Source organism: Macrotis lagotis, chromosome 3 (assembly GCF_037893015.1).
Source record: "Macrotis lagotis isolate mMagLag1 chromosome 3, bilby.v1.9.chrom.fasta, whole genome shotgun sequence".
NCBI lineage: Eukaryota > Metazoa > Chordata > Mammalia > Peramelemorphia > Peramelidae > Macrotis > Macrotis lagotis.
The window spans coordinates 124,608,313-124,632,096 of record NC_133660.1 but is presented as its reverse complement, the minus strand read 5'-3'; the positions used below and the strand labels follow the sequence as shown (position 1 = coordinate 124,632,096).

Sequence of the window (23,784 nt, the reverse complement as noted above, 5' to 3'; positions counted from 1 at the left end):
AGTCTGAAGATATATAAACTCCTCTGCTTTGGGCTTTAAAATTTAATGTGAAAAATCAGCACCTAACTAGTCCCTCAGTGTCCCAAAAGGGAGAAAAGAGGAATTTGGGAAGGAAATCTAAACCCCCCATTAGAAAAGGAGTTGAGGGGGTGGCTAGGTGGCCCAGTGGATAGAGCACAGGCTCTTAAGTCAGGAGTACCTGAATTCAAATCCGGCCTCAGACACTTAATAATTATCTAGCTGTATGGCCTTGGGCAAGCCACTTAACTCCATTTACCTTGCAAAAAAAGAAGAAGAAGAAGAAGAAGAAGAAGAAGAAGAAGAAGAAGAAGAAGAAGAAGAAGAAGAAGAAGAAGAAAGAAAAGTTGAAAAACAAAAGAAAAGGAGTTGTTATTAGGGGGATTTATTTTTTAGGAGGAAAGAGGTTCCTCAGTGAATTTTGCTTCTTTAGAAATAGCTTTGTGTCTCTTAAATACTTTTTTTTTTTCTGGGCATGGTGGCACATGTCTTGTAATTCCACTACCTAGGGAAGCTGAGGCTGGTGAATCCTTTGAGCTAAGGATTTCTGAGCTACAGTGGCCTATGTCAGTTGAGAATTAATATGGAAAGTCCCAGGTGGCCAGTTGGCCACCGGATTACTAAAGAGAAGTGAAGAGAGTAGCAGATTAAAGCTCCCATACTAATCAGGGGTATCAGGCCTATGAGTAGTCCCTGTAGATCCAGCCTTTTAAAAAAAAGGTAAAATAATTTCAAATCATAAAACATACAGTTATCAACAGTGAGTTTCTGTTCCTCAATTTCTACATTCATAGAATTTGCTTTTCTTCCTTTTATTTTCTAGCAAAATGTGAACCAGCCTGTCGCCATGGAGGGGTTTGCGTTAGACCAAATAAGTGCCTATGTAAAAAAGGATACTTGGGACCTCAATGTGAACAAGTGGATAGAAACATCCGCAGAGTGACCAGGGCAGGTATTCTTGATCAGATCATTGACATGACATCCTATTTGCTGGATCTAACAAGTTACATTGTATAGTTTCGGGGACTTTTTTGGATTCTCCTTCCTGATGGGCATTTATTTTTAATCCTGTCATTTAAAAAAAAGAAACAAAATGAAAAGACTGTTATCCTGCTACAAATTCCTGTGATTTCATTTTCTTTTTTATTAATTTAAAAATCATTTCCACAAACCTGCAGATACTGTGTGTATGTAGACCTGTCTGTGTATGTGTATGTGTATATATAATATATGTTATATATGTTATAATATATGTGTCTATGTATATATACATATATATATACACATACATGTGTGTACACACACTCATCTATCCCCTACTCTCATCCCCACAAGTGTGGCTGCTTCCTGGTGGATTTTTAAACTACATTTTCTTTATTTGGAGTAGTTTACACAGTGAATCCACTGTACACCAAGAAAGGACATTTTTTATGTCACCAGAATAGATTGACATCCCAATCATTTTGTGTCTGTAATAATTAAGAACAATTTTTAAGATGGAGTTTTGAAACATTACACTGTATATAAACTGCTGGATTTAATCCTTTTTTAAAAAAATAACATTTTAAAATAGAAAGACTATATGATGCGATAATGTTTCAGAACTCCTTTATGTATTTCTAACTGGGCGACTTGATATAAAATTGTAATCTTCACCTTCATCAATGTATTTGCATTACAGAATGTTATGCACTTACCTTTTTATTGGCATAGAAATCGGGTTACCCCCCAGCTTAATCTCAAGATTGTTTTCCAGTGTTTTATAATTAAATTATATCAGCATATTTCAAAACCAATCATCCTAAAAGGTCTGTTTTTATTGTATATTTTATTTAACAATAGGCACTGGTTTCATGTTACATATTTATATTATTTTATTTTATTTTTATAATATAGACATCACCTAGATGAAACCGCTTTCCCATGTCCTGTAAAATACTAAAGTTACATTTTTCACCAACTTAATTGGAATGACGGGGAGTGAGAGAGCAAGCACGCTCTATAATGTGCTGTGGATCTAAGCTAGCCATGTATCCTTGGGTCAACATGTAATCATTCACGACGGGATGAAAAAAAGCAAGAAAACAACCAGTTATTATAAAAATCCAGCATTAAACATTTGTAAAGTGCTTTTCACCATAGCAGGACTGCCCAGATTGTATGGGATTAGAATGGTGCCGATTTCACCCTGCATGGAACTCTCCTGGAGAAGAGCTTGTCCTGAAACCAGTCTTGGAAAGCTCTTTCCATAACGAATTCTTGCCAAATATGACTTTTCATCTAAGTGTCCCTCCAGGATGCCATGGAAACCTTCACTTTGGTTAATGTATCAAGAAATATTCTGTAAATGTATTGTTCAGATTTTTAAAGAAATGAAATACTCTAATTTAAACCTGAGACAGACATCTTCTGACTGGTTGGCCTTTTCATAATGGTTTTTAAGTGGCTGGTTTGCCATGTTTGGATTGTAATAATAGATTAGGTTTCTTTGCACTACTGAAAAAAAAAAATCTACTCATGATGAGCACTCTCCCACCTTGGTGTTCTTGCAAACACCTGTTCCTTCTGAGTCCTGCGTACAGTATTGTAAATTAGGCAATACAGACTGGCTTTTCAAATGTGCTCCATTTCTCACCTTTAGAAAAATAAGCCTTGATTGGGGTAGAAAGGGGGTAGTGAAGAAGGAGGAGGAGGAGGAGGAGGAGGAGGGGAGAGTGAGGAACAGTATCTTAGTAGGCGGTATTTCACTGTTATTTTAAGTGAGAGCTCTGTAATTAAAGCCAGGGAGCATTTATAACCAGACCACAATGCAAAAGGATGCGTTAAGTCCACCACATTTGTCTTCCATATATGATTGCTTCAGTTTCCAGTGACCTCATGGCAAATGGAAATTGGTTGAGAAATCTTGGTCCAGTGCTTTGTGAACAATACCCTGCATTAAAAAGTGCATGCATAATTTTGCACGATTTAGATTCAATTGACAGTCTATTCAAAGAAGTCTTGGGATTAAATGAGCATGGAGACCAAATTGCCCTCTTACCCCAGAAAAGGGGTGGTCCTCGCTAGTCTCACCAACACTTCATTGGCCCAGTGGTGTGACAAATCTTGCAATGAACCCTGCAGCGGCTTGCATCTGTAGGTTAAGAGCAGTCTTTTGTCTCTGTTGCTTTCTCTTCCTAGCCCCTGTGCTAAATTCCATCACAAAAAAAGTTTGACAATTAAGAAAATGTCCTGACAACCATTTTTTTGTCAATTGACCTTACCATCTAATCTTCCCCTAGTCAACGTGGGTGACATTAACAAAATGTGAACTTCTCGTGAATAAACCAGCTGTCTAAATCTGTCAAATCATGCAGTTTTATTTCATGTTAAACTCTTCATAGGTTTTGCTAAAAAACAGTAGGAACACTGCCATATTTTCAGCAAAATGTGAATCATTCAAACTTTCTTCTTACATATTTAACATATTTCCAAAAAGATATCATTTGGTCAACACTTCTGTCAGTTAAATTTCCATTAAATGAAGGGAGTTTCTTTTTCCCCAAGCTGAAAGAGTTCCAAGTAGCTTTAGAAATCCCCATAGGTCCCAGTTGTCGCTGCCTTGTTTGCTGTGGATTTTCAGAATAGAATATGAAACTCTAAAAGAAAACTAGTCCCTAAGTCTCATGGATTTCAAATTTAAACACATCAAGTTCCTGTCACCTCTTTTTGTCTGTGGGGGAGGAGATATCAATAACTAGTTAATGACCAAAAATTTAAACTTGCCACTCAGTTGGTTTTTTTAATCCAATGGACATTTCTTTTAGAGCAACTTTTCATAAATATCTGTAAGAAATCTCATCTGGTTTATGGTAGAAAGCAGGTTGGAGGTGGTTAAGAGGTATGTCATAAAAAGGTTTACCCTATATAAGTCAATCATCACTTTGTTCCTGCAGCTCATATTTTAAAGGGGAAATGAGGAAATATCTACAAATAAAGAAAAACTATATGAAAATAATTATATATCAAATATTTCTCCCAGGTCATTAACTTTAACTTAAAATAAGTTTGACTTGAGGGTCTAGTATTGCAATTGCCCAATGTGGAAAAAAATGCAATACTTTATTAACATCCCCTTGCCATCCAACCCTCCCACATTGACAAACAAAATTTCCAATTTGTGAGAACTTTACCCTGAGCTAATACACACTAGTTCTCATCACATGAATTAAAGGTATTATTTCCTGTCATTTCTTTCCCATCTAAAAAAATCAAAATTCATAGTAATAAGATGACTAACATAATAATTACCCAGTACTTAAGTTATCTTTTTACACCATCTGTTCTTTATAATATTTATGGCACCATCCAATGAGCTGTCTGTTCAGTCTTGTGAAATACATATTAGTTTACTTATTTGTCCCATTAAGCCATGGGTCCTTAACCCTTTTAGTGTCATGGATCCCTTTGGAGTACTGGTGAAGCATACCAATCTCTTCTCCAAATGATCTTTTTAAATAACATACAGAATTACAAAAGAAACCAATTTTATTAAAGTTCAGATACTAAAATACTTTTTAAAAACAAGTTCCCAGATTTTAGCTTGCAAACCCCTGAACTGGGCCAACTTATATAAATAGAATTGTCTTTGGTATGCATCAAACCAAAAGAGAAATCAACCACAAAGCAGAAGTGAACAGACCAGACCAGTACTGGTGAGTTGTAGTCAATTGTTGGGCATCAGATCAATGCAGTTGATTTTTATTGCAAGCCTATGTGGAAATCTACCAGTAGTATCTTCTTCTCTTCTTTGCCCTCCATCCTTTCTTCACTCTCTTCTGTTTTCTCCCCATAGTCTTAGTTCAGGGTCTTCAGCTCCAAATTTTGCTGCATCTAATTTCATTCAACATTTTCACTACAAATTATCCCATATGTGATGGCAAGCTCAGCATTCCCAAGTCAGTTCTCCACAATGAAGGATAGCAGTCAAGTGTCATTTTAAAAGATTATTGTTGTAGCCAATCAAGCTTGGGGAATGAAATGAAGTCTTGATGTCCTAGCTCAACTGGTCATTTCACCACAGATCCATATCCTCTAGGTCAAGGGCAACAGTCTCAAATATTCTACTTATAGGGTTCAGCTGGAGGAAGCTACAGAAAGAAAAATTACCAGCTGTTTCCCAACTAAAATGCAGTTGTCACACAGGAATCAATTTTAAAGAATATTGTTCCAAGAGTAATAAGTATGGACATTGAAAGAAGAGGAGAAGGAGATGAAAGTGTTTCCATAGTAGGAACTTCATAGATACATTTTGGATTACAAAGGCATCTGAGGGGGAAAGGAAAACACACACTCAGGTATATCAATGAACTCCTGTATTGATAAGTACAACCCCAGAAATTTGAGAGTGCTGTGGTGAAGGCTTGCAATAGTTAAAATACTTTTCCTTAAAATAAGAGGGAAAGGGAGCAATGAATGAATGCACTTCGTTTCAGATTTTTCCTCTACCTTTCACATACAAACTAGTCACACAGGTAATAAATGAGACCTGCTGAAAAGTAAGAAATTCTAAGGACAATTGAAAAGAGTTATACTTTCGTCTATTAGGCCACGAAAAGAGACTTATTTTGCCTTCCAGCAATGCACAAGTTCTTACAAGTGTATTTCTTTCAAAGCTTCTAGACCAGATATATCCAATTATCAAGTTCATGGTTTATAAAATTAAATATATCTTTTAAATTGCATGAAGTTGACATATACTTATTTAGTTTCATTCCTCAAACTTTTTTAAAAAATAGAGGTAAGATATTGAGGATATAGGGACAGAAAAATACTCAAAGAAGAATGGTCCCATTTTATCAGTATAAACCATAGTGCCTACCATCTTTATCCAACAGTATTTTCATAAATTCTGCCCAAAACATAGATGTGATATCAGATCTGTCATGAATTGTAAAGGCTGGCATATGAAGTTGCCAATTAAATGCTCTTTTTTTCTTTACATATGGGATAAGAATGATATATCACTAGATTCCAAAATGTGTGTATAGATATGTAGGCAGAGTATACATAAGTAAGAGACAATATATATAAGTAATGAGCAGTTGCAACTCTTTACAATAGTTTTCCTCAGAAAGTCTAAGTATCAATGTTGGAGTGTGGACAGTGATGAATTTTGTTTATGACCCAGTAGTAAATATACCTTATTTTCTGGGACCAAGGGTAAGAGTAGGAGGCTCAAAATGATTTAGATAAGAGACAAAATTCTCTCTCCACAAGAGAGACCAGATCCCTTTATTTTTCTCCTCTTCCATTTATGAAAAATCAGTCAGCAACATCCTGCTCTCAAGAGGAATGTGAGTGCAATTTCAGTTTCTGCCATAAAATCAACCTTTCTATTTGGATAGTGATATAGATTGGGCATGTCATTAATTCAGCAGTTTTCAATCATACATTTCTTGAGATAAATCATAATTTTTAAGCAGTAGAGCCCTTTTTAAAGACTATTTACAAGAGTCAGAACCAACATTCAAACTACAGGCATCAATAGATAATTATACTTTAAGGGACAGTCTGTCCTATATGGTATTTAAAGTCATATGACAGGGGTAATTCTAATGGGATCCTACTGTATTTTTTCTATCAATGTGACATTTGACTATTCAGTTGTTAAATAGTAGTTTTTTTAAAAGTAAACATCACAAAATGTGATGAGGATTAATAAACATAAAAATGAAATCATGACAAGAATATTACTTGAGTCTCCTAGCTTTCTCTATGAACTGACAGATTTGTTACACTATTACTGAATTACAGAATGATTGTTTCATAATTCTTCTAACATATTTCCTCACTTTAACTTTCTTTTGAGTAAACAGAGGTAGTGAGAATAATTTCTCTGGACTCTTTTTCCCAGAAGCTATGGTTACCAATCCACGTTAACATCTTTGTCAATAAAAGGCAGACAGCTGTGACAACAGCAGAGAAGGCAGGTGCATGTTGAAGGGATCAAGGTTCATACACTCAAGATGCAACTTTTTTTTAAAGAACCCCACAGTTTCATTACTTCAACTTCTGCGTCTGTTGTTCAAATTTAATCAAGGAAAAATAGTGTGCATAATATTCCATAAAACAGCATTACTTTTTTCAATAAGTGTTTCTTAAGTGCCTACTATTGGAAGAGGCACAGGGCTAAGCCCTATAGGGGAGATGAAGAGATGTAAGATCATAGAGGCTGGGATTCTTATGCTCAAAAGTCCATTGGAAAAGATTGAGAATATACATCCAACTATCTCCACTATAGCTCTCTATTAGCATCCAGCAAGACCAGTATATACTGCATACAGTACATCAGTGTGGATTTGTATGCGGACGCACACCCATGTATATGTATGTATTTATCTACCTGTACAAACACTATATATGTATACACACTATCTATGTAATATATATGTATAATGCATATAAATTCTAACAATTGTATTTGTGTTATCTGGAAAATGGAACAGTTGTATCTTGAAGTGGTAAATGCAGAGAACTGGTTTTATTGTTGATCTGTGGATTTAATGATTTCTGGACAAAAAAGGATGTTTAAGTGTATAATTTCTTTCCTTAATTTAATATATTTATGTAAATGCATGCCTGGAATTCTGGTTAGATTGGTGATGTTGTTGTCCTTTAAACTGATAAAATGTATTAAACTTTATCTTATGAGCTAATGTACATGTGCTATTTTTAAATTATTTTTGTTCCAGTAATTTTAAAAACTGGTAAAATGAATAATTTGAAGTGCATTAAAGTGTTTCCTATTTGCACCAACTTTATAAACAACCATTTTGAAAGTAGTCTATATCCAATTTACTTCTTCACAATCATCCTTGCCTTCTGTAATGTAATTATTTTTCATGCCCAAACTTAGAAGTTTTATTCACAAAAATGGTTACCATCATTGAGAGCTGGTTAGTGATTAGGTAGAGTAGATCTAAAGTAGAGATCATATGGTTTTAAAGGTTCTGGTAGGATCCTTCTTGCCATCCTCCCCTGACTCTTCTTTAATCCCTCAAAAAAGACATTCCCTACCTACTAGCTGATAGCTAAGATTCCTTTTAGGGAAAATAAAGTGCTCCCATCCACAATTAAGCTTAATTTTTAAAATGCAAATACAATGGGAGAAACACCCAGAGATTTATATTTAGTCATTAAGAGATCTTTGCACAAGAGTCATACCTGATAGAAGTGTAGAACAAAAGACAGTAGAGTATTGAATGCCTAAAATACCAGGAATTACATGGATGAGAAAAAAGATCTGGAAAAGAGAAGGAATGGATGAGAGGGTTGGACATAAGACAAAATTGTTCATATAAGCATGAATCCAAAATCCATTCTTTGAAAAAGTAAAATATCTAACCTCTTTTCCTTTATTCCCAGTTAAGTCATAAAATACAATTTGGATTAAACCTAGGAATCTAATTGGGGATAATGGGAGGTCCTTGTAAGGGGTAGGTAAATGTTGCTTCATGTACAACAAGAATTGCTATGTGACAAGTGAGGCAATTTCACTTTTCCCAATTCCTGCAGATATCACTTAAGTGTACCATTACATAGACCTCCATGGTACCAGAATTTAATTTCCTGAACTATATTCCTAACATTTGGAGTTATGTGCTACACAATTTAGTTCTATATTGTATTGTTTCCTTTTTTATATGTTTCTGTAAATATATGTATATTATATATACATATATATATAGTTTACATATACTGTATTTATACACAGATACAGAGTTAGCTATAGTATCTTGTTTTCTCTAAAGAGATTGTAAGCTTCCTGCAAGGTAAGGGTTGTGTTTTTCTACTTCTTTGATATCCCTTAGAGTACCCAGCAATCAATTATACTAAATGTACAGACAGCAATTGATAAAGAGTTATCTAGTTCTGAGAAAACCTAGACTCAGGTCCCTTCTCTTAAAAGCTTTGTGATCTAGACAAAGCACTTCAACTCTGTGTGGCTTGATTAACTTTCTAGGGTTTATCTCCTAAGTAATAGAATGATTTCAGCCTTCCCTAGTGAAAGGCATTCTCAAATGAGAAGCTTTCCACAAACTGTTTCCCATCCCTGGAACACTTTCCTAATTTCTACCTCCTGGTGCCCCTGGCTTCTTTCAAGTCTTAAATAAAACTCAGCCTTTCCCAAAAAACCTTCCCTTATCCTTGGTGCCTTCCCTCTGAGGTTACCCCCCAATTTACCCTGCGTGTGTGTGTGTGTGTGTGTATACACACACACATATATAACATTTATATCTACATAAATGTGCACATTTATACATATATGCAAGTGAATATACATATATGTATATATTGTTTATATGTAGTCATTCGTATGTTATCTCCCTCATCCCCCATATTGTGATCTTCTGAACTGCAGAGCTATCTTTTGCCATCTTGGTATAGCTAGGGATTTAGCACAATACTTGATACATATTTAATAATGCCAATTGACTGATTGGATGAATGAACCATTCAGGAGATCGAGCAACTCATATCAGGATGAAGTCTATTAAAGACTGCAAGTATAATCTTTATAAATCCCCCTTATGTTATATTCTGTAAAGTGCATGATGACAGGAATCTGACTTTCATATTAAGTCTGTAATATTCAGGCTTTTTAGGAATCAAAAAAGCAATCAATGCTATCAGAATATTTTGTTAACTCAAATCTAAGAAAAGATAATAATGCTTACTAAATTGGGGGCAAATCTCATAGCCTTTAGAGACAGTTTCCGCAACCATAAGATGAGGATTAAAAATACATACGTCACAGGACTTTTGTGAGGAAAGTGTTTTGGAAATCTTACAATTCTCCATAAATATGCCATTATTATTATTCTCATACACAGTTATAAACAAAGTGTGCGGGACTTTAGTTTCTTCATCTGTAAAATGAAGGAGTTAGAATAGATGAACTCTGAAGTGCTATGAGCTCCAGATTTAGAAATCTGATCTCTCAGACTAGTGAATAATGAGGCAGATGAGTAAGGAATTAATTGCGGGGTTGGGGGTAGGGATGGGAGGTGGAGTTGAGCCTTCATAAACTGTCAGCACCAAGGTCAGGGAAGGCAGGAGAGCCATTAGGATCTATAGGGGTCAGTACAGTGGCTAGTAAAATACACTGGAGTCAGTGAAATGCATTGGGCTACACTTCACAATTAGTGGTGTATGTAGCTAAGAGGTAGAAGTAATTGCTACTGGTGGTTGAAAATAATTAGACTGTCCTCAGCTGAGGAACTTTTTGATAGCTGATTATTTTCAAGAGGAATTTGTACCCAAATAAGCCTCAAAAAAGACTATATCTGCACTATTTGTGATCCAACTAGTGTTACTCTTTAATTCTGACCCATGAGAAAGTAATCAGGGGGCAGAGTATTAGAAGAAAAGAATGATGGGTCTTTTTTCCCTTCTCTCAATATGTCTTATGCTGGGAATCTCTCTGGTGGATGAGAGTCAATTCTCTGGCCGAAGTACATCAGTGTGATTTAGTCATCCTGAGACTGAATTCGCTGTATCTCTGTCCAGGTAATTGGCTAAGACTGCTCAATCAGTCCCAAGGGATATGTCTGTATGAGTCTGTGTGTATGTCTGTGTGTGTATTTGTATGTATGAGAAAAAAGATATAGATGGAGGGAGAGAGGGAAGGAAGAAGGGAGAGAAAGGGAGGGAGAAGGAGGGAGGGAGAGAACTTCATGACATATTTACTCATTGCATTAGAATCTTAGAGCTTTACTTTTTGCCATTTTTCAATACTGATTTCTTAAAGTAACAGCTGCACTTCATCTTTCCTCAGGACAAGCACTGATTCTCCTACTTAAAGACCCCAAAAAAGTCCCAAAGAAGCCTAATTCTGCATTTATTCAAAGAAATGAGGGGAGGCATTTATAAGAAAAACAGTACACAGTGTACAGAAGAACAAGACACATTAAATGTTTTTTTTCTATATTTTCACAACCTGATTTATATTCATGTTTCCATAGAGCATTTTGTATCATGAATACCCAAAAAACTTTTTAAAGCCTGTGTAGCTCTTTACTATAAAAATTTGTTCTTCTTGTGGCTGTGCCAGCATTAGAAAGTGCTTGAGCTCACCCTTGTAACTTAGTAAGATGTTGCCAGATTCCTTTGACACATTTATAGTCTTATAATTAAACTAGTCCCTGATTCAAAATCCATGTGGCTCATGTACAATCATGAGGACATTATGGACACCCATTTCTATGGCCAAGTAATCGATGGAACAAAGTTTTCTACTGAAGGGCATCGCTTCTCCAAAGATTAAAGGAAGATACTAGGACAAGCAATATTCAGTTCATACAGAATGTTTAACATGCAAGTGGCAAGAAAGCTGAGTGAAAATGGCCATATTATATTAGTGACAGGAGAAAGTTAAGAAAAAGTATAGGTGTGAACCTATGGCCTGAAATTTGAACACGGAAGATGACTTAAGTAGTACGCAAAAAGGAAATGATTATAATGAGGGAAAGGAGGAAAACATCTTTTAAAATGATGGGGTTTCATTGGAAAGTTGCCAGATTAGCTTAAATTTTTAATGGACATGCCAAAAGGTAAAAACAGAGACATATATATATATCCAAAGATACCAGGGGCAGCTAGGTGGTACAGTGGATAGAGCACTGGCCCTGGAGTCAGGAGACCTAAATTCAAATCCAGTTGCAGATGCATAATAATTACCTAACTGTGTGACCTTGGGCAAATCACAACCCCACTGCGTTGCAAAAACTAAAAATAAATAAAATACTAAAAAACTCATGTGGTTCTGTAAAAAATAACAAAAAGATTAAAATCCAAAACCCAGAATGCATTAAAGCTAATGAAAGATCATCTTTAATGGATAACAATAAGGAAGGCATTTTTAAAGATACATTAAGAGTAAAATGAAGATGTATTCTCTCTCATTTGGGAAGGGGTTTGAAATGGAAGGACAAGAAGGATTTTAATTTTTAAAATAAATTCATTTTTTAAACAAGAATCAGAAGAAAAAGGATGGAAAACCCAAATGAATGGGGCACACATTGGAAATGATGGGGAAAAAGCAAAACTATTTAGTCGACAAAGCAAATGATCTTCACAGAGGAGATTGTATCATAAGCTCATTTGGATTTCAAATTGCATTCCAAGATAGATGAGGAGATAGGAAAAGTGCACCTAACTGTTCTAAAAGTTCATTTCCCCTGGTCCAGATGAATAATAACTAAAGTTACTTAAAGAATTTTCAAATGTGGTCCCAAAACACATTCAGTAATCTTTGCAGGGCAGAGGAAAGAAGTGAGTATCAGAATACTGTGCTTCCAAAAACTGGATTCCAAGAAACCTTAAATCCCCATAAAGAATTATTAAAATGGATGGTTTCAGAATATTTCAAAAGAACAAGAATGATCATCAAGTGATCATCATGATGGGTTTATTTAGAGTCAGTCATGCTAGACTGGCTCATTTCCTTTTTTGCTAGGATTACTGTACAAAAAGATCAAGAGAATACTACCAAAACTTGGAGACTATCAGCTAATTAAGGGTAGTGGATGTTGGATTGTGACTCAGAAGACTTGGGTCTAGATCCCAATTCTGCCACAATGTAATCTTGGCCGCTTAATTTCTGGGCTCTTGGCTCCCTATTCTATAAAATTAACAGCTTGTACTGGAAAACTTCTAAAATCCCTTTTAGCTCTCAATCTATTATCCTAACAACAGAAAACCACTATGCCCAAGAAGAAGAATAAAACAATTGCTAATTATCCTCCCTCCCTAGGATATAAAAAGAATGGTCAAGTCATTCTCCTGACACTGGTCATCAATATAGTAGATGTGGCTAAGACATTATTCTCTAGTTATGTGATCTACAAAGTGCAGAGAATGATGTGGAGACAGTAAGTGTTAGGATCTGTAATTAGTGGGCTGAGTCAGAGAATCACTAGAGTGACTCTACTCCGTGGAGCTAAAGCTGTGTGAGTTAATCCATGTGTTTGTTTAAAGGTGCCTTTGGTGCTGACTCCTAACCAAGTCTAAATGAGTCTAGAGCCCCAAGATGTGGGTGTGTTCAGGTATGGACCCACAAAGGAATGAGTTTGCCTTGAGGAGGAACACAGTCTGAGAGAGCATGAAGAAACTGAGGGTTAGGGTATATCCTCATCTGGGACACTAGTTCCTAAAACAGTACCTAAAACAGAAAATACAATATCTAGGAAAAGTAATGAAAGGACCTTTTCAGATACTATATATGAATGACCTATTTCTTATCTTACAGCAATTCCCACATTAAGAGAGACAGAGAGACAGACAAAGACAGAGAGAGAGACAGAGACAGAAACAGATAACTAGCAAGAGAAAGAGAGAGGGAGGAAGGGAAAGAAATAATGGAGAGCAAGAGGGAGAGAATGCCTTTGAGACGTTAAATCAATGGCTATGGGAAGGGAAACTTTCCTTTACATTAAAAAAAGACTTAGACTATATGATCTCATGTTTTGAAACTCTATTATTCTATTAATATTTTAATTGCAAAAAAAGTTATCACTTCATTGGTATGGGTGCCCTTCCTCTGATTTAGCCTATGTACCTTCTAATTCTGCATTATTCTTGTTCACACCATTACTTAAATCCTTCCTGGAGTATTTACCCAAAAGACTGGAGCCCCTTCACTGGACCTTTTAATATTCTTTGTGTATCCCTAAGATTGTCTCATCACTCTGACTGTGATGAGCCCACCTCCTTTTACAATCAACTAATAAGCATTTATTAAACACCTACCATTTTCCAGGGATCATGCAGAGAATCAGGTGGTGTGCAAAGACAAAAACAAAAGAATTTCTATTCTGAAATTTACATTCCTTTAGGAGAAATAATATTCACAAAAATGAATAGATACAAATGTGTGTGTATGTATAATGCATATATGTATTTTTCTGTTTATATATATATATATGTATATATTTATACACACATATAATACAAGGTATTTCAACAAGAAAGGCACTAACACTTAGGGGTGCTTTAGCTGAGCCCTACAGGACACTTAAAAGTCTATGGGATGGCAGAAATGATGATGGATAGCATTTTAGACACAGTGACAGGAGACATGTCATATGTGAGCAGCAATAAGTAAATCAAGTTGGCTGACTTAAGAGCTCAAATGGAATAATGTAATAAATCTAAGAAGATAAGCTAGAAGTTCTAGAAGCCACACTGAGGAATATGTTTTTGATCCTAGAAGCAGTGGGAGCCACTGGAGCATCAGATATGCATATCTTCCATATCTTTTATGTCACTCTGAAAAATCATTATTGATAATACTTGGCAGCCAACTTAAGCCTATGATACCATATGCTTTTTTATTAACTGTTAACACAAGAGAGCTAACCTAAAATATTTCTTCATTCCTATTTCCACATCTTTGACTGAAATTTTCATTTGATTATATATCTTTCTGCCATTCCCCAAAATGATATCTTAAAAAAAAAAATCTATCTTGATCGGCACAGGAATATAAACATCTAGACTTTTTAGTCACAATTAATGATGATAGAAAAAAGAAAAGTGACAGGCTCAGAAGGGAAATGTCTCAACTAGAGTCTCCACTCATCCAAAGAAAGATTGGCATGTAGTGCCAACAAGGAATCTGGTGTCTGAGATGAATTCACTGAGTAAGGATTTGGGGCAGAAGACAGTTTGACCCTGGTGTGGTCCCACTGAGAAAAGCTGATGCTCTAGAAAAGCCCATGTTCAAGTCCCATATCATGTTATATTACCTTAAAACCTTAACCTCTAGGAGGAAATGGGTCATTAAAAGGATCCAGGCCTAAGACCAGGTAACAAGAGTTTTATTGATTAGGGTCCACCAACAGAAATACACCTGGATAGATGTCAATTCCCTAGGAGGAAATGCTAGTGGTCTTCCAACTGCCTTAATTACAATTCTATCAATATAGTTATTTAGTACCTTCTATCACAGAATTATAGTATAACTTGACAGTGCCTGGTACCTAGGCACTTAATAAATATTGATTGATTGATTGATTGATTAATGGACTCCATGAAGAAGGGACTATATAACTAGACACTTTCACCTTCCCAAACACCCAGAGATAGGATCCCTGGGACAGCTATGCTTGGGTGGTTTATGTAGGTGTTGACTGATGACTTTCCAGTTTGGAGTACTACTTGGGAGCTGTGGAAGAATGAGAAAAAGAAAAGGAATCACAGTTTATACTGATACAGAGTCTATATATCTGGGTAAAAATTTTACAATCATTCAATTTGACAAACATTAATCTACTAACCTTTGGTTGGTAGGCCTATACATTAAATTAAACCATGAGGCCTAGCATTCATTTAAAAAAAATCACATGCAATTTTTGGCCTTTATGTGTGATTTCATCACTGTGGTAAAATCCCAGAGTAGAACCTCTCTCCTCAAGAACTAATGGGAACTAATTAATTCTATTTGCCATTGAAGTCAATATTTCATTATTACCTTAATTGAGTTCCGGCCAAGGTCAAAGCAATTTTGTTTTTGTTTTGCCTTCTCTCCTTTCTAAAACCTTGCAGTAAATCTCAGAACTATTCTAAGTCTAGAATCCACCAACAATTAAAAATTGTCATGATTCCTTAACTATCAGAAGTCACAAGATCAAAGGACCATAGTCCTAGAGCTATGAGAGAGCTCAAAGGTCATCTAATACAATCCCCTCATTTTAATATTTAAAAGAATAGCATCAAATTAAAAAAAATAGGGCCATAAAACATACACAAGGATCCCTGTAGGTTGTGGGAAAATGACTTAGAAAAACCACATATTAATATTACCTATGTTTTGATATATTTTTATTTATTTTGCTAAATATTTCCCCAAATACTACATTCTAATCTGGTTCTTACACTCAAGAAGTGTTGCAGGCTGCTTAAAGAAACTGAGGTCCAGGTCTAAGTAAATCTGAAAGGGATATAAAAATATTCACCACAGAAACCAGATAAATGAAAAGCCTTTGTCTTCACACTGAAACCAAGAACAAACTTGGGAAGTATAAAAATAAGATGAAATTGAAAGAGTACTGTATAGTTTCTAAAATACTTCTGAGAAGTTACTTAAGCAACTACTCACAGAAATACTAAGATAGAAAAAATGCAAGAATGAATCATTAAGATCCAGTGGCTTACTCAGGGTTCCATAGCTACTAAGGAGCAAATCTGAGGACTCAGACCAAGATCATGTAAACATGAGCCCACTGATTTTTCCTACTGGTGACACTATAGCCACTGGCTACTTGAGTTCAATTCTGCCTAGAGGAATCATTGTTCAGACTGAGGAAAGCAGGGGTGGAAATAAAACAAAAATTTATTTAAAAGGTTACAAGACATAGGAAGAGCTAGGGAGAGAGAGAGAGAGATTAAAGAACAGCCAAGCAATGTTGGCTGGGCCATGGCCAGAGAAGACTGAGCTCTAGTTCAACCCAGGTTTTTCTGTCTTGCCTCTCATCCAGAGGGCAAAAGGTGAGCTCCCTTACCCTATATTGGACCCAGAATTAGGTACAGGGTAAAACCTAAGGAGATCAGGATACAAATTTTGTATTAAACAATGAATCATTGATAATGGTGATCTCCACCCAATTTGAGATTACAAATTGTTTCTGTTACAATTATAATTCTCTACATCTAGATAATTTACATATCAAGAGTTAATGGTAGTCAATTTACATCTCCACCCAATTTCTACATTCTTCATCTTTCCCCTGCATTAACACAACTGCCTCATTTCCCCAATTCTTACTATAGCCTATTTGAAAAGACTATTTTCAGGTTCTGGCTAAAGGATTCAACACATACTAAAGTCACTTCCATCCCAGTTCAATGAGATTTGGACAAATTCGAGAATGAGAGAGCTATAAATGGTTATGAAGAAAAGCTGGGAAAGACAGAGCTAGCCTGGTTGGATGATATCAAGCAAGATGAGGATGCCATTGTCCCTCTGCAGGCCATGGGCTAACTGACTGTTTTCTCAGCAAAATGACCTCAATGTCCTCTGCTTAATCTCAGTATATATAAACATATGTGCATAGGAATAGACCTCTGATTTCATTGGTAGAGTTTCTTATGATAATGAAATCAGATGTCCAGTAACTGATAATCTTAGAATTGTGTTGTTTTTCATGGTTAAAAGAATTATCCAGGTTCACACAGTCAATATATGCCAGAGGCAACACTTGAATTCAGATTTTCCTAGCTTCAAGGCAAGCTCTTTGTAAGTCATATTGCCTGGCATTACATATATCTATTTATATAAAATATGCACACATATCTGGTAATTAAAGTTGCTATACAAATTTACACCCTTCCTATGCGTGAACATCTTGAACTAGACTTTACTGTCTGCCTCAGATTAAATGACAAAAGAAGAGAACAAGAGCAAAAGAGCAAAAGAAAAGTGGGGTAAGCCAGGTTATGATATCAAGGTGTACTGGAAAGATTTCTGAACTCAGGAGACCTGGGTTCCAATTCCAATGACTGTGAAATCTTAGATGAGTAATCTAAGGATGCTTCTTTGTTCCCCCTTCTGCAAAACTAGGAAATGATAATACTTACACAGTCTATCTCATAGAGTTTCAATATGCTAATGTCTCCATCTCATCACCCCCCCACCTTCAATCAGTTGTCATGTCTTGATTTATCCCTTCCTTAGGGATTTAAATGTTAATGTCTCCACCTCTCCACCCCCATATTCAGTCCATTGCCCTGTCTTATTGATTTATCCCTCCAGACCATCTCTATAGAAATTCTAGCAATTATTTTTTTTCTGCACCTAACACAAAGGTCCATACACAGTAGACACAAGAAATGTTTATTGAATAGATGAATGAATAAATGTCCCACTGGGTAGCTGTGAAGATCAAATAAAATAGTGTGTGTGAAAGTTCTTGGAAAAGTGGAAAGTACTATTTTGATGCCAATAAGGTTTACTGACTTTTATGTCCATTTTTTTCACTGCTACCTCTTGGCAAAATGTGCTGGGATAACATATTTAAAAGAACTTTGTTATCACAAAACATTCAGAAAAATGAAAATGGTGGTAACAATTTAAATTAAATTCAGCCAATATTTACTAAGCACCTACCAAGTGCTGTTGTACTAGATAGAATTATTTTTTCTTAAAAAAATGAGGTTATTCCTGCCATCAGGAAACTTTCATTCTATAAGGGAAAAAACAAACATACATATAGATTATATACAAAACTAAATTAGCAAATAGCAAATTAGCAAATAAATATACAAAGATACAAAGTAAAGGAGAGCAGAGAACTAACAATTGACAAAATCAAGAAATACCTAGTTCCTGAGTTAGCCTTGAAATGATATAGTGATTCTGAGAAGCAGAATTAAAGAGGTATAAAATTTCAGTAATCAGGCATGCTATTTACAAAGTCATGAAAGTAATCATTGAGACTGGTTTGAACATAAAGTGCAAGATGGGGAGTAAGATTAAAACACTCCACACTGTGGCCTTGCTATTCTTACTGATGCTTGCCTCTTTCAGACCACTGTATCAGGAAAGATCCAGATTCCATATTGCACTTCATCTCCTACTCTTTAATGATCACCTCCTTGTAATCCACCTTGCCATACCACATGTTTTCCCTTTCCTGACTCACCTCTTTATTTTAGAGGCAATAAATAATTTTATTAAAGATAATGACAAAAATGAGACATTTTTTGGAATACAGTCAAAGTAGTGCTTAGCTGAAAATTTATATCTCTAAATACTTTCAGCGATAAAAGTTAGAAAGAACAAATCAATGAATTGACCAAACAAATAAATAAAAGGAACTTACCCAATTAAAAACCTTGAATCAAACACCAATAAAGAAATCTTGAAAAGGAATTAACAAAATTGAAAGCAATTGAATTAATTGAAACCCACTGAATTAATAAGTAAAACTGGTTGGATTTTTTGCTTTCTTTTTTTTATATTATTACAATAATCTTGTTATAAGAGTAAACATAAACCCCACTCCCCCCAAGAAGATGAGAAACCTCAAGAATAGTGAGAAAGAAAAAATGTACTTCAGTCTGTGTTCAAATTCCAAGGCTCTGTCTCTGGGGTGAGTTGCTTTCTTTATCATAAATCCACCAGAAAAGTTGCTTCAATATTTCTCCCACAGCTGTTATTATAAGCTGTATTTACCACCACTCTGTTCCTCCCCACTCTCATTTACTCTATTCTCTCTCTCTCTTTTCATCCGGGCCCTGTCCAAAAATGTGTTGTATTTGAGTACCCTCTACCTCAGTCTTCCCTCTCTGTTATCACCTATTCCCCCCTTCCTTCCCTTCCCCCCCTTTTCCCCCTTATCCCATCTCTTTCTTCTTATTTTTCTCTAGGGTAAGATAGATTTCCTCACCCTATTAAGTGTGTATATTATTTCCTCTCTGAGCCATTTCTGATGAGAAGGAATGTTCACTCATTCCCCCTCACCTTCCCCTATTCCACTCCATTGAAAAAGCTTTTTCTAAACTCTTATGTAAAATACCTTAGCCCCTTCTTCCTCTCCCTTCTCTTCCTCCCAGTACTTTCCTTTATCACCCACTGACTCCATCTTTTTACTATATTATATCATTATATTCCATTCCTTCCTGTGCCCTGTCTATATATGCTCCTTCTAACAGCTCTTATAAATGAGAAAGTTCATATGAGTTATCAATATCTTCTTCTCATGGAGGAATACAAACAGTTCAACATCAAGTTTCTCATAGTTAGTCCTTCTATCCCACCCCCTCTATGGTTCACCAGAGTCCTGTTCTTGGAGATCAAACTTTCTGTTAAGCCCTGGTTGTTTCAATAGGAAAGTCTGAAAGGCCCCTGTTTTATTGAAAATCTATCTTTTCCCCTGAAAGAGGATGTTCAGTTTTGCTGGGTAGTTGATTCTCTGTTGTAAACTGAGATCTTTTGTCTTCCAGAATATCATATTCCCATCCCTACGATCCCTTAATGTAGATGTTGACAGATCCTGTGTAATCCTGACTATAGAGCCACAGTAGTTGAATTGTGTGTTTCTGGAAGCTTTTAGTATTTTCTCTTTGACTTAGGAGTTTTGGAATTTGACTATAATATTCCTCAAAGTTTTTTGGGGGGGATCTTTTCCAGGAGGTGACTGGTAAATTCCCTCAATTTCTATTTTACCCTCTGCTTCTAGGATCTCAGGGCAATTTTTCTGTATTATTTCTTGAAAAATGAAGTCTAGCTTCTTTTCCCAGTCATGACTTTCAGGTAGCCCAATATTTTTTTAATTATTTCTTCTGGATCTGTTTTCGAGATCAGTTGTTTTTACAATGAGATATTTCACATTTTCTTCTAATTTTTGGCTTTTTTGGAAGAGTTTTATTTCTTCCTGATTTCTTGAAAAGTCATCAACTTCTTTTAATTTCATTCTGCATTTGAATTATTTTCTTCAGAGAGCTTTTTTATCTCCTTTTCCAGCTGGCCAATTCTGCTTTTTAAGGCATTCTTCTCCTCATTTGACTTTTGTTTTGCTTTTTTCTATTTGGCCTAAATTGGTTTTTAGGGTTTTTTTAGTTTTTTCTTTTTTTTTTTTGCAAGGCAAATGCGGTTAAGTGGCTTGCCCAAGGCCACACAGCTAGGTAATTATTAAGTGTCTGAACCCAGATTTGAACCCAGGTACTCCTGACTCCAAGGCTGGTGCTTTATCCATTATGCCACCTAGCCGCCCCCCATTACACCACCTAGCTGCCCCCATTAAATTGGTTTTTAATATATTATTTGCTTCAGTATTTTTTTGTATTTCACCAAGCTACTGATTTGGTTTTCATGATTTATCTGCATCACTCTCATTTCTCCTCCCAATTTTTCTTCCACCTCCCTTAATTGCTTTTCAAAGTCTTTTTTTGAGCTCATCCATAGCCTGAGCCCACTTTCTATTTCTCTTAGAGATTTTCAATACAGAAGCTTCAAGTTTGTCATCTTCTGAATCTTCCATGGGACCAAAGTAATTTTCTATGGTCAAATTCTTCATTTTCTGTTGTTTGCTCATTTACTCAGTCCAAGACTAATTTACCACACTTCCCAGGTTTGGGGGGGGGGGGGTTGGGACACCCCACTGTGACCTTTATTCCTTCAAGGTCTTATGGACTCTTGCCTGTGCTTTGATATGTAGATGACCATAAGCCCTCTCCTCTGCCCTAGAGCTGTGAGGAGGATCCCTACTCAGCTATCTTAGTATGTTTTTTTTTTTTTAGATTTTTGCAAGGCAATGGAGTTAAGTGGTTTGCCCAAGACCACACAGCTAGGTAATTATTAAGTGTCTGAGACTAGATTTGAACCCAGGTACTCCTGACTCCAGGGTTGGTCCTTTATCCACTACACCACCTAGCCGCACCTCAGCTATCTTAGTATAGAAGCCCAAATCATAACCTGGATCTGAGTGCGGGCAAACAGCTGAGTTCTGCCCCAGGGGGAGTAGAGAGATTTCTGCAATCTCCTCTGACCTTCTTACCATTTGTGGGCTGCCAGCTGGCTTCCCCAATTCTGGCTGCAGGTTCTGAAGCCAGTGTAGTCCTCTGGTGCAGCAGAGTTCTCTCACCCTCCCTTCAAGCTGTTTCTGGTGATTCCTGGGCTGTGCTGTGGCCCCAGCTTTTTTCCAACCCCCAGCCCTGGTGAAACACACCTTTCCTGTAAGATCTTCTAATTTGTCTTGGACTGGGAATTTGTATCACTCAGTCTTTCTGTGAGTTCTTCCCCTCTAAATTTTGGCTAGAGTCATAATTTGACAGCTTTTGGAGTTTTGGGAGGAATGAGTTTCAGTCTTAGCAGTCTTAGCTCCGCCCCCCCCCCCAGCTCTTGCCCCTAGTTCTAAAATCATAAACTATCATCAGATCAATTTTGCCACTGTTCATAAATGGAGTGAGTCAGTTATATTCCTCTGTAGTCCCTATAATCATCCCTGTAGCATTCTAAAATATTGTTATCAAACTACTATTGGCCTTTCTGAATTACCTATTCTATTAGAATATAAACTTTGAAGGCAGGGGCTATCTTTGATTTTGTGTTTGGCACAAAGTAGGCATCTAATAGATATGTAATCATTCTCTCATTTATTGCTTAAAACAATATGTACAGATATGTTGGAACTAGATTTGTAATTTAAATGACAAAACAGAGTTTGTATTTTATATTAGAATAAATATGGGAACCACTGAAGCTTCTTCAGCAAGGAAGGTACATAGTCAGATCTATGCTTTTGGAGTTTGTGATAGCTATGTAAATGTCAGATGGAGGAGAGTCTGAGAGACCATTCAGGTGAGTGGTAATAAAGGTTTGAACTAAGTGGTAGACATGTGAGTACACAGAAGGAAACAGATGGGAGAAATGTTGTGGAAGTTGCATCAACAGGACTTGGCAAACATTAGGATATATGGGGCAAAGGAAATTAAGGAGTTGAGAACGACTCTAAGACTGGGAAGCTGTGTCTGGAAGAATGATAGTACCCTCATTAGGAAAAGGAAAGGCCAGGAATGAGTTTGGGAGAAAAGGGCATGAGTTCTTTTATGGACATGTTGAGTTTTGAGATGCCTATGTATATCTAATTATAAATAGCCAATAAACAGTTGATGTAGAGCTAGGCTTCAAATAATTATTAGATTTCCTACTCTAGAGACTTATACTGAGAGAGATACATATGTTAAAGAAGACATACTCAGTCATTGCTCTGAAGCAGTTCACAGTCTAGTAGCAGAATCAGGAATGTACGCTGAGAACTGTTAACATATGATAAGACCGAGAGAGATGAAAACTAAAGACTGTTAGAAATATACAAAGGAAAAGGTCATTGTAAACAAGGTAGATCAGGGAAACCTTCCAAAGGAGGAGGTATTTGAGTTGGGCTATTAAAAAAAAATTACAGAACAATTAGATGTCTAAAATCAGGAAATCATTCAAATCTGACTTCAGCCACTAATTTTGTGACCCTGGGAAAGTCACCTTACCCTATTTACCTCAGTTTTCTCATCTGTAAAATAATCTGGAGAAGGAAATGGCAAACCACTCTAGTACCTTTTGCAGGAAAACTCTAAATGGGGTCATGAAAAGTTGGACATGACTGAAAACAACTGAATAACCATAAAAAGAAACAATAATGACAATAGCTATGACTACCATAACCCTAAGAAATAGGCAAATGGAAAATGGAACTTTGGAATGCATTTAAGTTGATACATTCCTAAAAAACAAACATTTGAATTATAGAGTGACTTCATTTTCCCCAAATGCCAAGACTGTGTTTCTTCCAACAATGGGATGGCCAAGTTAATGGTAATATTTATTCCCATTTTGTTTTCAAACATTTATTTTTAAAACTTTGCCTAACAATGTTGTTACTGTTGTCAGGAAGGCACGTCTTTACTGAGCTTGACTCAATATGCTACTAACTTTGGTAAAAATAAAATAGAATAAAATAAGTCCATAGAGAGTTGCCATATGTCCATGGGTTATCTAATCTAAGGACCATTTCTTAGGATCAGAGACCTAGGGATGGAAGAGACTTTTGGTTTCATCAAGTTCACCTTAATCATTTTATAGGTGATGAACTGGAAGCCCAAAGTGAGTAAATGTCTAGCCCAAGGTCACACACCAACTAAGGCAGGATTAGATCTCAAAACTGAACTGTCAAGTTCCTTATACTTTCTACTATCTATACCATGCTGCCTCCTACTGATGGCTTCTCT

General features: G+C 36.1%; 1 protein-coding gene across 2 annotated transcripts in view; it reads left to right on the top strand.

Annotated features, from left to right (window-relative positions):
- HHIP (hedgehog interacting protein) overlaps window positions 1–7,719 on the top strand; it is a 133,661-nt gene extending 125,942 nt beyond the window's left edge. Inside the window, exons 13-14 of one of the 2 annotated variants that reach the window (XM_074229225.1) lie at window positions 842–970; window positions 1,915–7,719. In XM_074229225.1, coding sequence (XP_074085326.1) covers window positions 842–970; window positions 1,915–1,925 — 140 coding nt within the window. In that variant the 3' untranslated portion in view covers window positions 1,926–7,719. Of the gene's footprint in view, window positions 1–841 lie in introns of both variants that reach the window. The other variant, XM_074229224.1, reaches the window with a different exon arrangement.
- Window positions 7,720–23,784: the final 16,065 nt, after the last annotated feature.